The sequence below is a fragment of the Gopherus evgoodei genome, unplaced genomic scaffold, assembly GCF_007399415.2.
Source record: "Gopherus evgoodei ecotype Sinaloan lineage unplaced genomic scaffold, rGopEvg1_v1.p scaffold_42_arrow_ctg1, whole genome shotgun sequence".
Taxonomy (NCBI): domain Eukaryota; kingdom Metazoa; phylum Chordata; order Testudines; family Testudinidae; genus Gopherus; species Gopherus evgoodei.
In genome coordinates, this window is record NW_022060063.1 from 440,542 (window position 1) to 455,516 (window position 14,975).

General features: G+C 48.3%; 1 protein-coding gene across 1 annotated transcript in view; it reads left to right on the forward strand.

Moving 5' to 3' along the window:
* The first annotated feature begins 1,556 nt into the window (after nucleotides 1-1,556).
* The window catches only part of HDAC7 (histone deacetylase 7), a 255,735-nt gene continuing 242,316 nt past the window's right edge, over nucleotides 1,557-14,975 (forward strand). Inside the window, exon 1 of the mRNA XM_030546206.1 lies at nucleotides 1,557-1,723. Coding sequence (XP_030402066.1) covers nucleotides 1,705-1,723 — 19 coding nt within the window. The 5' untranslated portion in view covers nucleotides 1,557-1,704. The remainder of the gene's footprint in view (nucleotides 1,724-14,975) is intronic.

Here is a 14,975-nt window from a genome sequence, read left to right on the forward strand (position 1 = left end):
GAGCAAGTATTAATACCTGGGGGCGCAAACAGCTGTGCATATCTCTCTATCAGTGTTACAGAGGGCGAACAACTTATGAGTTTACCCTGTATAAGCTTTATACAGAGTAAAATGGATTTATTTGGGGTTTGGATCCCATTGAGAACGGGGGGCTGGAGACAGGAGCATTTAAGCTGTTTTCAAGTAGCCTGCAGCTTTTGTGGGATGTGGTTCAGATCTGGGTCTGTGTTTGTAGCAGGCTAGTGTGTCTGGCACAACCAGACCAGGTACTGAAGTCCCAAGCTGCCAGGGAAAATAGGCTTAGAGGTAGTCTCAGCACATCAGGTGGCAGTCCCAAGGGGATTTCTGTGACCCAACCCGTCGCAATAGATTTTCCTGATATCCAACCTAGACCTCCCACACTGCAACTTGAGACCATAAATCCTTGTTCTGTCATCTGCCACCACTGAGAACAGCCTAGCCCCGTCCTCTTTGGAATCCTCCTTCAGGTAGTTGAAGGCTGCTATCAAATCTCCCTTCACTCTTCTCTTCTGCAGACTAAATAACCCCAGTTCCTTCAGCCTCTCCTCATAAGTCATGTGCCGCAGCCCCCTGATCATTTTCATTACCCTCCACCGGACTCTTTCCAATTTGTCCACATCCTTTCTGTAGTGGATGCAATACTTCAGATGTGGCCTCACCAGTGCTGAATAGAAGGGAATAATTACTTCCCTTGATCTGCTGGCAATGCTCCTACTAATGCAGCCCAATATACGGTTAGCCTTCTTGGCAACAAGGGCACACTGCTGACTCATATCTAGCTTCTCGATCACTATGAAGGCTTGGATCTCTGGGTTTAAACCTGGCTGAGCTCTGGATTTCCTGTATCATCTTGGGCAAGTCACTTGAGCTCTCTGGGCCTCAGTTTCCCCCATCTGTAATATAAGGATAATAACCCTTCCTCTCTGTCTTAATAATAATAAAAAATTATGTGACCTCCCCTTGTGTTTCATGCAGAGAATGGTGGGTTAACTCCAAATCAGTATAATGTCAGCTTTACATGTTAGTTAACCCTACCCAAAGAAGATATTGGACTCTTCCCTCCCCCACTTCAAGAAAGGGAGAAAATGCGCTCTGATGACAACTTTCCCCCAGCCCACAAACACAAATTTTATTAGCTAAACCCTCTCAGATGCTGCATACCAGATTAGTAACATTTCGGTAACACATTGCTAACATTTGACTCATAGAAACTTGGAAGGCTGGAGTCGGGGGAGGAGGGGAGCACTTTGGATTCCAATTCCTTTTTGTTTTTTAAATGCCAAAACTTCTCTTTTCTTAATCAAAAAATGCTTTGCCTCTGACAGTTTCCATCATCTTGCATTGTGCCTGTGTTATGAGGGGTTGGTGGGGAGCGGGGCTATGTATAGCCAAGAGAGGCACCCAGAACAGCTTAGCTAACTTTTCTTCTCCAAGCCTTTTTTTTGCTGCGTTCCCAGGCCCGGTTGGCCAGGCTTTCTAGGTTTGATAAAGCATTTCCTTCCATTGTCATTCTATACGGCCCCTGGGCCCTTCTCTCAGTCCCTCCCCTTCTGCCTTCCTCTCTCTCTCTCTCTCTCTCTTACTGAACCTCAGTGAATCTTGTGATATAAAGAAAGCAACTGCCTCCCTTAAGAAACAGCTTAAACAATGAGACCTCATCTTCAAGGGCTTTAATTCCTTTGGATGCAAGGACTAAATCAGGGTGAGTAGTCTGCCTATTGTCCTGTTGGTTGCTGGATCTTCTGCAATTATGACTATGTTTCTGCCTGCAGTGAAGTAACTGTGAACATGGTAGGTCCTGGGCTCCTCTCCTATTTCTCTTGTGCGGAGGAAGGGCAAAAGCTAAAGTTTCTAAGCATGTGAAAAACACTGAGCACTGCTTGCGATTGTGCTGAACTTTGGATGTATGTGAAAGAGTAAAATGTCCCTGCCAGATACAGTGGGCAAGATTCTGCTCTCAGTTACACCTCTGTAAATTCGGAGTCTCTCCATTGGCTTGCTGAACAGGCCCACCTGTGCAACTGAGCAGACTCTGGATTTTCAGCAGGGCAGGAGGGATTCTTACTTCCTCAAAGTCTCAGAAAAGAAAAACAAATATTATGCAATACAGTTGGGAGTGTGATCCTGAGCTGGGCTCTGGGAGGAAATCTTTCTCATTAGTACTGACATGGTGTAATCCCAGATGCAGTGTTTTAAAGAACCTCAAAAAGAGATACACCTGCGATGGAAACCCCAGGATCATGTCTGACAGAAAGACCTGGTAATCTGTGGATCTTAATATTCTGAGTTTAAGAGACTAGGAGTTCAAGGGGAAGATGAATTGTCTGGGCACAGGAGCCTTCTGTGTGGCTGACACGCATATCATGTCTGTTATCTGCCTTTAACAGACTCTTTTCCAGTCTGGCCTCATGTACATTTGACCTATTTTGTATGTAACCTATTATGACTGATTTTGTGTGTGAGATAGAATGAAAGGGACCTATAAGGGAGGCAAACTGAGACACAGGGGAGGTTTTCAGTGACCTGAAGCTTAGCTGTGTTAGTATGGAAAGAAAACATAGTTCGCTGTCAATGTTTGGGGAATGATCAGCTTCACCCATTGCCACAGGAAACGCTAGGGCTCAACATCTGTGGCATCTCATGGTGCTAAAATACTCCCTCATGTGGCTCATAATCCACCAAACAGAGCAGATTTTGGAGACAGCTAGGTCAGCTGGGGGCTATGGAGGGCAAATTCAAGGGGGGTTCATAGACATTAGGGGCCATTATAGATAATATAGGTCAGCCCCGCTCCCCCAGGTGTATTTTAGCTGCAGACTGCCATTGCTGCCTTCAAGATGCCTGTTGTTGGTTTTGCCACATCTCTTGTTTGGAGTAAGGGACTGCAGAGTTCATCATCCTACCGGAGTGGAGCTTGTTGAACCAGCAAGATAGGGGAAGGGAGGAGTTGGAAAGTTTACAAAATATGATTTTGCGCAATGTGATGACTTGTAAAGATCCCACCATTTTCTCTGGAAACTTCCTTTATGTCTCTGACTTTCTACCACCTAAACCAGGCCCATATCTAGGGAAGGGAAGAATGGGATGGGATACAGGAAGTTATGAGTCAGACACCAGTTCCTTCAGTTGTCCAAAATTCCCATCATTGCTCCTGGAGGCTAATCCTTATCCTGCCTGCAATGTCTGAAGGATGGTGAACACAGACAGAAAAGTGTGTGCTGGGAGGTTCCCCTCTTAGACATAATGGCATGTCTTTTGTTCTTTACAGAAGAAGCCACACAGGCAGAGTTGGGTCCCAAATGATTGTGTTTACTAAATACACACACAACATGCTGCCCTAGCTATATACACATACTGCTGCTCTGACTGATTTCTGGTGATTTCTAACACAGAGAACACAGTGAGCACCACTAGAGGGCTCACAAACTATTTAATGGGATACTACCGAAATCCTGTACACTACCCATCTATTGTCCCAGATTCCTGTTCCCTTGCTTTGGGGTGGTGAACCCTTCTATCATTTAGGGAGGCAGGAGTCACTACAGCATGCAGAGATCTAACATTTTTATTGGCCTCCTTGTGGTATGGATAGACTCTTAGTGTCATTGAAAGGAATAGTCAGTGACTTGCATGTGAGATTAAGTCCCCACAGCAAACCTACCGTGAGAGCACAAAACCATAAAATGGTCATGGATTAAAAACTGGCTAGCTGATAAGTCTCAAAATGTAATTATAAACAGAGAAACATCATTGAGAGGGTGTGTATCAAGGGGGGTCCTGCAGGGATCAGTTTTTAGCTTTACAGTGTTTAACATTTTTATCAATCACTAGGGAAAAAACATAAAATCATCATTGATAAAGTTTGCAGATGACACAAAGTTTGAATGAGCAGTACATAAGGTAGAGGACAGGACACTGATATAGAGCAATCTAGATTGCTTGGTAAACTGGGCACAAACATGCATTTCAATGTGGCCCAGGGCCGGCGCTTCCATTTAGGCGATCTAGGCGGTTGCCTAGGGCACCAGGATTTGGGGGGGCGGCAATTTGGCGGCGGGGAGTCCTTTGCGCTCTGGGTCTTCGGTGGCAATTCTGCGGCAGGTCCTTCACTCGCTCCGGGACCTGCCGCCAAAGTGCCCCGAAGACTGAGAGTGAGGAAGGACCCCTGCCTAGGGCGCCAAAAACCCTGGCGCTGCTCCTGGGACGCCCCCACCTCGGATACCTGCGTCCGGCTGCTCGGGGAGCACATGGTGCAGATCCTGCGGCTGAAGCTGGAGCGCTGGGAGCGCTGTGCAGGCAGCCCTGAGGCGCAGCCCCTGCTGCGGGGCTTCCTGGAGGGCGCCGTGGGGCAGCCGCTGCCACAGCTGGTGACGTTAAGCCTGGTGGGGCAGGTGGTGCTCCGCACCGAGCTCCCTGCCAGCCCCGGCCACGGCAAGGCGCTGTTCTTCCTGCGCAGGGGGCCCGGGCCGCTGAGCGCCCTGCCTGGCCCCGAGGAGCTGCTCTACGGGGACCTGCCTGCCTCCTCCCTGGAGCACTTTGCCGCCCTGGTGGAGGAGGTAAGGGAGCCGCGTGTGGGGAGCCCCAGTACGGGGGCGGCTGGATGGGAGCCCAGGAGCAGCCCCTTCCCCTCTGCGGTTCTGAGTCCTGGTGGCTGGCAGGGACCTACCCCTGCAGCTGCCCCCCTTCTGGCCTGGCTCCCAGTCTCTAGCAGCCCAGGGAGCTAGCGAAGTGCCCAGCCTGGCCATGCTAGTGTCCCAGGTCCCTGGGCGGGCCCGGCACCAGTAGGGAACCTCTCTGGTTCCCACCTTAGTTCAGAAATCTGTGACCCATCCCCACCCTCGAGGCTCTCTCTCCTCAGCCTGGCTGAGCCGGAGGTGGAGGCTGAGGAGCTGTAGCCTGGCCAAGCAGTGGGGTTTTTAGCTCAGGGGGCAGCAGCTCATGCATAGGGAAGCAGAGATTTCAGGGTCAGTCCCTGCTGCGGTGACTCACCCAGGGGTGTCCCCAGGGACACAGGTTACAGTGGTAAAAAACAAGTTGCTAAGGGGTTGTGTGCAGTGTTAAGGTAACATCAAGGAGAACAAGTTGCTAGGGGACAACAATGGAAAACTGGAACACACAACACAGTGAACACCATGTATCTCGGTACATCAGCCCCACACATCCCTGTTCCCAGATACCATCCATTCCCAGAGAAAAGCTGCTCTACTTATCCACACTCACAGGCCACCCAGATACCCTTAACTCTGCCATCTGTAAGCCCCAGGCTAGCCCAGCAGGGAAGTGTTTACAAAATCAAAACACACCTGTAGACAGGGCCTGTTTAATGCCAGTGTTCCTATGGGATTAATCTGTGTTTCTCATGGTTAGCTTGAATCTGGATTATTTCTGTTTAGGACTTGTCAAGAATCACAACTAATATGTCCTTTTTGTTTGTAATCTTAATATTGTGAACTACAATATGTTACCAGTATTTTTCCCAATAGAGGTGTCACCTAAAGAATTTTTTAAATAAACATTTATTTTGAATGTATTCAGTATGAATTTAAGATGGGAAATCTGCGCAATGATAAGAGTATTTGTAGAAGTAGGTGTAAATGTGGCAGTATTTTGGAGTTGGCATTGCTATATGAAGACATTGAACCTTCATCTCACACTTGTAGGCTACCAACCAAGTTATTTTGATTTTGTAGGGTAGCATATTTGTTTATGTGGAGCAATATTACATCTCAATCTTTTTGATGAGTTCTGCAATTTGGTAAGTCATAATTGCACAGATTGCAGTGTTTGTGTGCTGTGACTTTGTTTGTAAATGATGACAGGTAGCTTATGAGAGGACTTGTAAGCTTCAGCTGTTATGTAGAATTTTTTGGGGTGTAATGAATAGTTTTAGATGTCACTGGGGCTCCTTTGGTCATGTGTCCTGAGCAGGGTGCATGTGCTGATCTCTGCTATGCATATTTCTTTATGTAGCTTTTTGTTCAGGAGATGTAAGCATTGTTTCGTGGCATTCCACGGAAGGCAGAGTTAAGGGTCTGACTGTGGTGCCAATAGCTGAGTAGGACTGGTTGGCTGGGGGAATGGGCAGTGTGTGAGTGAGAGAGAGAAGAGGAGGGATGTAGGTGAATGGTTTTGTGCTGTGTTTCTTAGCGTTGTGCATTTGGGTTTTGCGTCACTGTCTCTCAGCCACCTGAACTGTTTTTACAGTGTCTTTTGTGTTTGAATTTCCTGGTTTTCTTGAAAATAGAGAGAGGCAGGCTCAAGAGGACTCAAGCAAGGAGGCTTCTTCTCCTGCCCTGTGCAGTCGCTTTGCACCTGCTGTGTGTGCAGAGTAGGGTGAAGCTGAGCTGGCACCAAGGGGCTGCATGGCTCCCTTGGGTGAATTGCACCAGGGGCTCAGTGCCAACCCCATAGATTCTTCTGGCACAGGGGATGTTTCAGGGCAGATCGAGGTTAGGAAGAGACAGGCCTGCACCCTAGGGATCCCCTGGTACAGTGATGCCTATAGGGACTATGGCAGTGGGAGGTAGGGAGGGCAAGCTAGGGTTGTCCGCAGGCTGCTCTGACCTGCTACTGTGGCCTCTCTGTCTCCTGCCTGCCCCAGCATCACATCAGGGAGGTGCAAAGCCTCCCCTCTCAGTCCCTGCACTGACTCAGGAACCCAACCTGCTATAGAAAATCCACACTCAGGTTGATCATTCATGATGCTTCTCTGATGTGAACAAACTGCACCATTGGGCTGAATCAGGCACTCACACTGGGGACAGGAGCAGGCCCTTCCACCCAGGGTGAAGCAGGCCGTGCAGATGAGCCCACAGCTCTGTGGTGATGCCTCCTATGGGAATGCCTCTGCTTGTGTCACATGTGCTGCTCTTTGGCAGAGGAACCGAGCTGGGCCTGAGGGCAGTGCAGGCAGGGCCAGTGCAACCATTTAGGTGAGGCACTGGGATTTGGGGGGCGCCATTTTCTTCAGCAGCGACCTTGGCGGACGAATCTTCGTCCGCCGCGGTCGCCGCCGGCATTTAGGCAGAGGGAGCTGGGGCAGGGGAGCATGGGGAGGGCCGCCTGCAGCAAGTAAGATGGGGGGCAGCATGCAGGGGAACTCCCCACCCTAGCTCATCCCTGCCCCGCCTCCTCCCCGAACACGCCGTAGCTGCTTCACTTCTCCCGCCTCCCAGGCTTTTGGCACCTAAGCTGATTGGCGCTGCAAACCTGGGAGGCAGGAGAAGTGAAGCAGCCACGGCGTGCTCGGGGTGCTCGTGCTCGTGTGCGGAGCAGGGGTGAACTGGGACGGGAGGAGTGCCTCAGGGTGGAGGGTGGGGAGCTGCCATGGGGAGGGGGGGCGCCTCATGTCTGAACACCAATGCAAGGAGCCTGGGTAACAAAATAGAGGAATTAGAACTAGTGGTGCAGGAAGTGAAACCAGATATTATAAGGATAACAGAAACATGGGCGAATAGTAGCCAGGACAGAAATACAGGTATTGAAGAGTATGTAGTATTAAAGATAAAGGTGGTGGAATAGCACTGTATATTAATGATGAGGTAGATTGTAAAGAAATTAGAAGTGATGGAATGGATAAAATGGAATCTGTTGGGGTCAGAATCACTTTGGAGAAGAAAGGTAATAGAGGTTCCAGTAGGATAGTACTTGGTGACTGTAACAGACCCCCCCCCAATTCAATTTGGATATGGATAGAGACCTCGTTAATGTTTTTAATGACATGAATACTACTGGGAATTGTGTGATTATAGGATACTTAAATTTCCTGGATAAATATGCTACTAATAGCTGATAGATTTCTTCACCACGTAATCACCAAACTGACAAGAGATGATGCCACTTTAGATTTAGTATTGGACCTCAGAGAAGAACTGGTTATGGAGGACAACTTGTGAGTGATCATGAGTTTCTTTAATTTAAACTAAATAAAAAAATAAACAAAACCAGTCTGCAACTAGGGTCCTTGATTTCAAAAGGGCAAACCTTAAAAAATTAAGGGAAGTAGTCAGGGAAGTGGACTGAACTCAAGGATCTGAATGTGGAAAAGGCTTGGAATTACCTTAAGTTAAAGTTGCAGAAACAGTCTAAAGCCTGCATCCCAAGCAAAGAAACAAAAATTCATTGGGAAGGGTTGCAGACCAAACTGGATGAACAAACATCTCAAACGGGTGATTACGAAAAAGGAGAGAGAGAGCCTGCGAGGAATGGAAAACGGGTAGATTAGAAAGAAAATCTACCTCCTTGGAGGTCAAAATGTGTAAAGAAAAAGTGAGAACTGACAAAAGCCAAGCACAGTTGGACCTTACAAAGTACACTAAAATCAATTAGTAAATGGTTCTGCAGCTATATAAATAAAAATAAAACAAGGAAAGAAGAAGGGGGACTGCTAACCAATAAGGATGGTGGTGGACATTAAAAATAATCTAGGCCTGGCTATGGCTCAACACCTAAATGAATATTTTGCCTTTGCTATTAATAAGGGTAATGAAGAGCTTGGGAGCAGCATCAGGGAGGCTAATGGAAACGATGATATGGAAATAGAAATTACCATACCCAATGTGGAAGCCAAAGTCAAACTGAGGGGCCCAGATAATCTCCATCCAAGAATATTAAAGAAACTGGCACATGAAATTGCAAACCTAATAGCTAGGATTTTTAATGAATCTGTAAACTTGGGGGTTGTACCTTGTGAGTGGAGAATTGCTAATATAGTTCCCTATATTTAAGAAAGGGGGAAAAAGTGATCTGGATAATTACAGGCCCGTTAGTTTGACCTCACTTGTATGCAAGGTTTTAGAATAAATTTTGAAAGAGAATAGTTAAGCACATAGCGGTAAATGGTAATTGGGATAAAATATAACACAGTTTTACAAAAGGTAGAGTGTGTCAGACTAACCTGATCTCTTTCTTTGAGAAGAGAACTGATCTTCTAGACAAAAGAAATGCAGTAGATCTAATCAATGTGGAATTCAGTAAAGCAGTGGTCACCAATCTTTTTATGCAAAAGATCACTTCTTGAATTTAATATCAACCCAGGATCTACCCAAGCCCTTCCCTGAGGCTCCATCCCTTCCCTGAGGCCTCGCCTCACTCACTCAATTCCCCCCCTCCCTCTGTCGCTCACCCTCACTCACTTTCACCGGGCTAGGGCAGGGAGCTGGGGAGCAGGAGTGAGGGGTGCAAGCTCCGGGATGGAGTTTGGGTGCCGGAGTCTTATTGTCACACTGCACCTAATCTCATAGAATCCACTGGACATTTGCATCTGACGAAGTGGGTATTCACCCATGAAAGCTCATGCTCCAGTATGTCTGCTAGTCTATAAGGTACGACAGGACTCTTTGCTGCTTGGACATTTCATGAGTTTTACTTTATATTAATGTCATTTGTGGTTTATAGATCCAAAATCCTTCAGGGATTGTCACTAATCAGCATAACATTCTTAACTGTGAGGTGTTGTCACGAATCACCGGGATGATGCTTTGGAACTACTCCCTACGAAGCCTGTCAGGACTCTGGAGGAACCTCCTCTCTCTGAGCATACAGTCTCCAGGGCAAGAAACTTACACAGCTTCGACCTTCCTGGGTCTGACCTCAGAGCATTCAGCATCCCCTTCCACACCAAGCGTTTCCTGCAGCGAGTCCGCCCAGGGGAAGCCAGAGGGCCCTGTGCCCCAACTCTGCAGTCAGATGTGACTCTCAGCCAGCTGATAAAACAGAAGGTTTATTAGTCAACAGGAGCACAGAACTTATTAGCACAGAAATCAGTGATTTTTAGCCAAGCCCATCTTAGGGAGAGGGGAACCAGGGCTTTGGTCCTCCCCCTGGGCCCCAAGCTAACTGAGACTGACTTGCTTCCAGCTGCCTGGCCCCTGCCCTGCCCATTGCTCCTCCAGCCTTTGTCTCGCTTCCCAGGCCAAGAGTCACCTGGTTGCATCCCACTCCTCGGTCTCAGGTTACGAAGGGATGACCATAGTATTGGTGCTGGCAGCTGGAGCAACCCCCACAGAAGTCACACATGCTTAGTCCCACCACTTAGGTATTGGTGCAATACACAGGGAAACTGAGGCACGCACAGCATTCATGCAAAACAGTAAGGCCATGTCTACATCTAAAATTTTGCAGCGCTGGTTGTTACAGCTGTATTAGTACAGCTGTATAGGGCCAGCGCTGCAGAGTGGCCACACTTACAGCAACCAGCGCTGCAAGTGTTGTTAGATGTGGCCACACTGCAGCGCTGTTGGGCGGCTTCAAGGGGGGTTCGGGGAACGCGAGAGCAAACCGGGAAAGGAGACCAGCTTCGCCGCGGTTTGCTCTCGCGTTCCCCGAACCACCCTGCAAACCGCAGGGAAGGAGACCTGCTTGCTCGGGGGTTCGGGGAACGAGAGAGCAAACCGGGAAAGGAGACCAGCTTCGCCGCGGTTTGCTCTCGCGTTCCCCGAACCACCCTGCAAACCGTAGGGAAGGAGACCTGCTTGTTCGGGCAACGCGAGAGCAAACCGGGAAAGGAGACCAGCTTCGCCGCGGTTTGCTCTCGCGTTCCCCGAACCACCCTGCAAACCGTAGGGAAGGAGACCTGCTTGTTCGGGGAACGCGAGAGCAAACCGGGAAAGGAGACCAGCTTCGCCGCGGTTTGCTCTCGCGTTCCCCGAACCACCCTGCAAACCACAGGGAAGGAGACCTGCTTGCTCGGGGGTTCGGGGAACGAGAGAGCAAACCGGGAAAGGAGACCAGCTTCGCCGCGGTTTGCTCTCGCGTTCCCCGAACCACCCTGCAAACCGTAGGGAAGGAGACCTGCTTGTTCGGGCAACGCGAGAGCAAACCGGGAAAGGAGACCAGCTTCGCCGCGGTTTGCTCTCGCGTTCCCCGAACCACCCTGCAAACCGTAGGGAAGGAGACCTGCTTGTTCGGGGAACGCGAGAGCAAACCGGGAAAGGAGACCAGCTTCGCCGCGGTTTGCTCTCGCGTTCCCGGAACCACCCAGCAAACCTCAGGGAAGGAGACCTGCTTGCTCGGGGTTCGGGGAACGCGAGAGCAAGCTGGGGAAGGAGACCAGTTTGATTACCAGAGGCTTCCTCAGGTATGCTGGGATACCTGCTTAGTCCACGGAGGTCAAGAAAAGCGCTGGTAAGTGTCTATACTTGATTACCAGCGCTGGATCCTCTACACCCGAGACAAAACGGGAGTACGGCCAGCGCTGCAAACAGGGAGTTGCAGCGCTGGTGGTGCCCTGCAGATGTGTACACCTCCTAAGTTGCAGCGCTGTAGCTCCCTCACCAGCGCTGCAACTTTCTGATGTAGACAAGCCCTAAGACTCACATAGGCTCACATACAACATAACAAGGGAAAATCCCCAATTCATCACAGGTGTGCAGGAATGACGGATGTGGGCTCTGGGAGGGAGTTTGGGTGCAGGAGGAGGCTCCGGGCTGGACAGAGTGTTGGGTGCAGTAGAGGGTAAGGGGTGCAGGTTCTGGGAGGGAGTTTGGGTGCAGGAGGTGGCTCCGGGCTGGGACAGTGGGTTGGGGTGCAGGAGGGAGTGTGAGGTGCAGGCTCCAGCTGGGAGGTACTTACCACAGGTGGCTCCCGGTCAGTGACACAGCAGGGCTCAGGCAGGCTGTTTGCCTGCTGTGGCCCAACGCCGCTCCCGGAAGCAGCTGGCTGCTGGCATGTCTCTGCACCCCTTACGAGGGAGGCGGGCAGTGGGTCTCTGTGTGTTGCCCCCGCAGCTCCCACTGAGGATGGTGCTGGGAGTGGGAGGCAGCACATGGAGCCGACTTCCTCCCTCCCACCCCGGGGCCACAGAGACGTGCTAGCAGCCAGCTGCTTCCAAGAGCAGCATGGGGACACAGCAAGCTGCGGTGCCAGACTTTTTGCGGCCCAGAGATCAAAATCAACTGGCAGAAACACCAGGATGGACCAATTGATCATGATTGATAGGTTGGTGACCACTGCAGATTGATAGGTTGGTGACCACTGCAGTAAAGCATTTGATACATTTCTACATGGAAAAAGAACAGGAGTCCTTGTGGCACCTTAGAGACTAACAAATTTATTTGAGCATAAGCTTCATGGGCTACAGCCCACTTCTTCGGATGAATAGACTGGAACATACAGCAAGAAGCTAGATATTTATACATTCAGAGAATATGAAAAGGTGGAAGTAGCCATGCCAACTGTAAGAGGCCAATCAACTGAGATGAGCTACCATCAGCAGGAGAAAAAAAACCTTTGAAGTGATAATCGAGATGACCCATAGAAGGTGTGAGGATACTTAACATGGGGAAATAGATTCAATGACCCAACCATTCCCAGTCTCTGTTTAAACATAAATCAATTGTATCTAATTTGCATATTAATTCAAGTTCAGCAGTTTCTCTTTGGAGTCTGTTTTTGAAGTTTTTTTGTTGCAAAATTGCCACTGTCAAGTCTGTCACTGAGTGGTTAGAGAGGTTGAAGTGTTCTCCCACTGGTTTTTGAATGTTATGATTCCTGATATCAGAGCGGTAGCCGTGTTAGTCTGGATCTGTAAAAGCAGCAAAGAGTCCTGCGGCACCTTATAGACTAACAGACATTTTGGAGCATGAGCTTTCGTGGGTGAATACCTACTTCGTCAGATGCATGTCAACATGCATCTGATGAAGTGGGTATTCACCCACGAAAACTTATGCTCCAAAACATCTGTTAGTCTATAAGGTGCCACAGGACTCTTTGCTGCTTTTACATGATTCCTGATGTCAGATTTGTGTCCATTTATTCTTTTGCGTAGAGATTGTCCTGTTTGGCCAATGTATATGGCAGAGGGGCATTGCTGGCACATGATAGCATATATCACGTTGGTAGATGTGCAGGTGAAAGAGCCCCTGATGACGTGGCTGATGTGATTAGGTCCTGTGATGGTGTCACTTGAATAGATATGTGGACAGAGTTGGCAATGGGGTTTGTTGCAAGGATAGGTTCCTGGGTTAGTGTTTATGTTGTATGGTGTGAGGTTGCTGGTGAGTATTTGCTTCAGGTTGAGGGCTGTCTGTAAGCGAGGACTGGCCTGTCTCCCAAGATCTGTGAGTGAGGGATCATCTTTCAGGACAACCTGCCAACCTGAAACATATTCTCACCAGTAACTGCACACCACACCATAATAACTCTAGCTCAGGAACCAATCCATGCAACAAACCTCGATGCCAACTCTGCCCACATATCTACACCAGCGACACCATCACAGGACCTAACCAGATCAGCCACACCATCACTGGTTCATTTACCTGCACATCCACCAATGTAATATACGCCATCATATGCCAGCAATGCCCCTCTGCTATGTACATCGGCCAAACTGGACAGTCTCTACGGAAAAGGATAAATGGACACAAATCAGACATTAGGAATGGCAATATACAAAAACCTGTAGGAGAGCACTTCAACCTCCCTGGCCACACTGTAGCAGACCTTAAGGTGGCCATCCTGCAGCAAAAAAACTTCAGGACCAGACTTCAAAGAGAAACTGCTGAGCTTCAGTTCATCTGCAAATTTGACACCATCAGCTCAGGATTGAACAAAGACTGTGAATGGCTTGCCAATTACAGAACCAGTTTCTCCTCTCTTGGTTTTCACACCTCAACTGCTAGAACAGGGCCTCATCCTCCCTGATTGAACTGACCTCGTTATCTCTAGCTTGCTTGCTAGCACACATATACCTGCCCCTGGATATATCCATTACATGCATCTGAGGAAGTGGGTATTCACCCACGAAAGCTCATGCTCCAAAACGTCTGTTAGTCTATAAGGTGCCACAGGATTCTTTGCTGCCCTTTCAGGATAGGTTGTAGATCTTTGATGCATTGGAGAGGTTTTAGTTGGGGGCTGAAGGTGACGGCTAGTGACGTTCTGTTATTTTCTACATGGGAAATTATTAGTTAAATTGGAGAAAATGGGGGTTAATATGAGTCAATACTGCAATGCTGTTGCAAAAAAAAGTAAATGCAATTTTGGTTTAGCTTATCAGAGGCATAGCACACAAGTCAGGGGAGTTGATAGTACTGCTCTGTTTAGCCCTGGCTAGTCCTCAGCTGGAGTGCTGTGTTCAATTTTGACCCCCGCTGTATAGAAAGGATGTAGAGAAACTGGAAAGGATCCAGAGGAGAGCGACAAAGATGATCAAATGCAAGCCATATGAGCAAAAGGCTGAAGGAACTGGGTATATTTAGTTTGGAAAAGAGAAGATTAAGGGGGGACATGATAGCAGTTGTCAGATACTTGAAAGACTGCCCTAAAAAGATGGAGAAAATTGTTCTGTCTTGCCACAGAGGGCAGGACAAGAGGCAATAGTTCAAACTACAGCATAGCAGATTTAGAGTAAATCTCAGGAAAAACTTCCTAACTGTAAGAATAGAAGGACAATGGAACAAACTGCCTAGGGAAGTCACAGAAGCTCCTTCACCGGAGGTTTTCAAAAGGAGGCTGGATAGACATGTGTCTGGGATGGTTTAGACACAACAAATCCTGCATCTTGACAGGGGGGTAGACTAGATGACACTTGTGGTCCCATCTAACCCTGTGGTTCTAGGATTCTATGAGTCTATGAGAATTGAAAGGTGAGTAAGGAACTAGTTAAAGGGGAAACTACAACAGTTCATGCTGAATAGTGAACTATCAGGCTGGAGGAAGGTTACTAGTGAAGTTCCTAAAGGATCAGTCTTGGGACAAATTCTATTTAACATTTTAATTAAAGACCTTGGCACAAAACATGGGTGTGCACTAATAAAATTTGAAGATGACACAAATTTGGGAGGTACTGCCAATAGAGAGAGAACGACCAGGACAGCACACAAGAAGATTTGGATGACCTTGAAAACGGGAGTAATTGAAATGGAAGGAAATCTAATAGTGCAAAGTGCAAGGACTAACAACAATTTTTTTTGCTATAAACTGGGGACATATCAGCTGGGACCAACAGATGA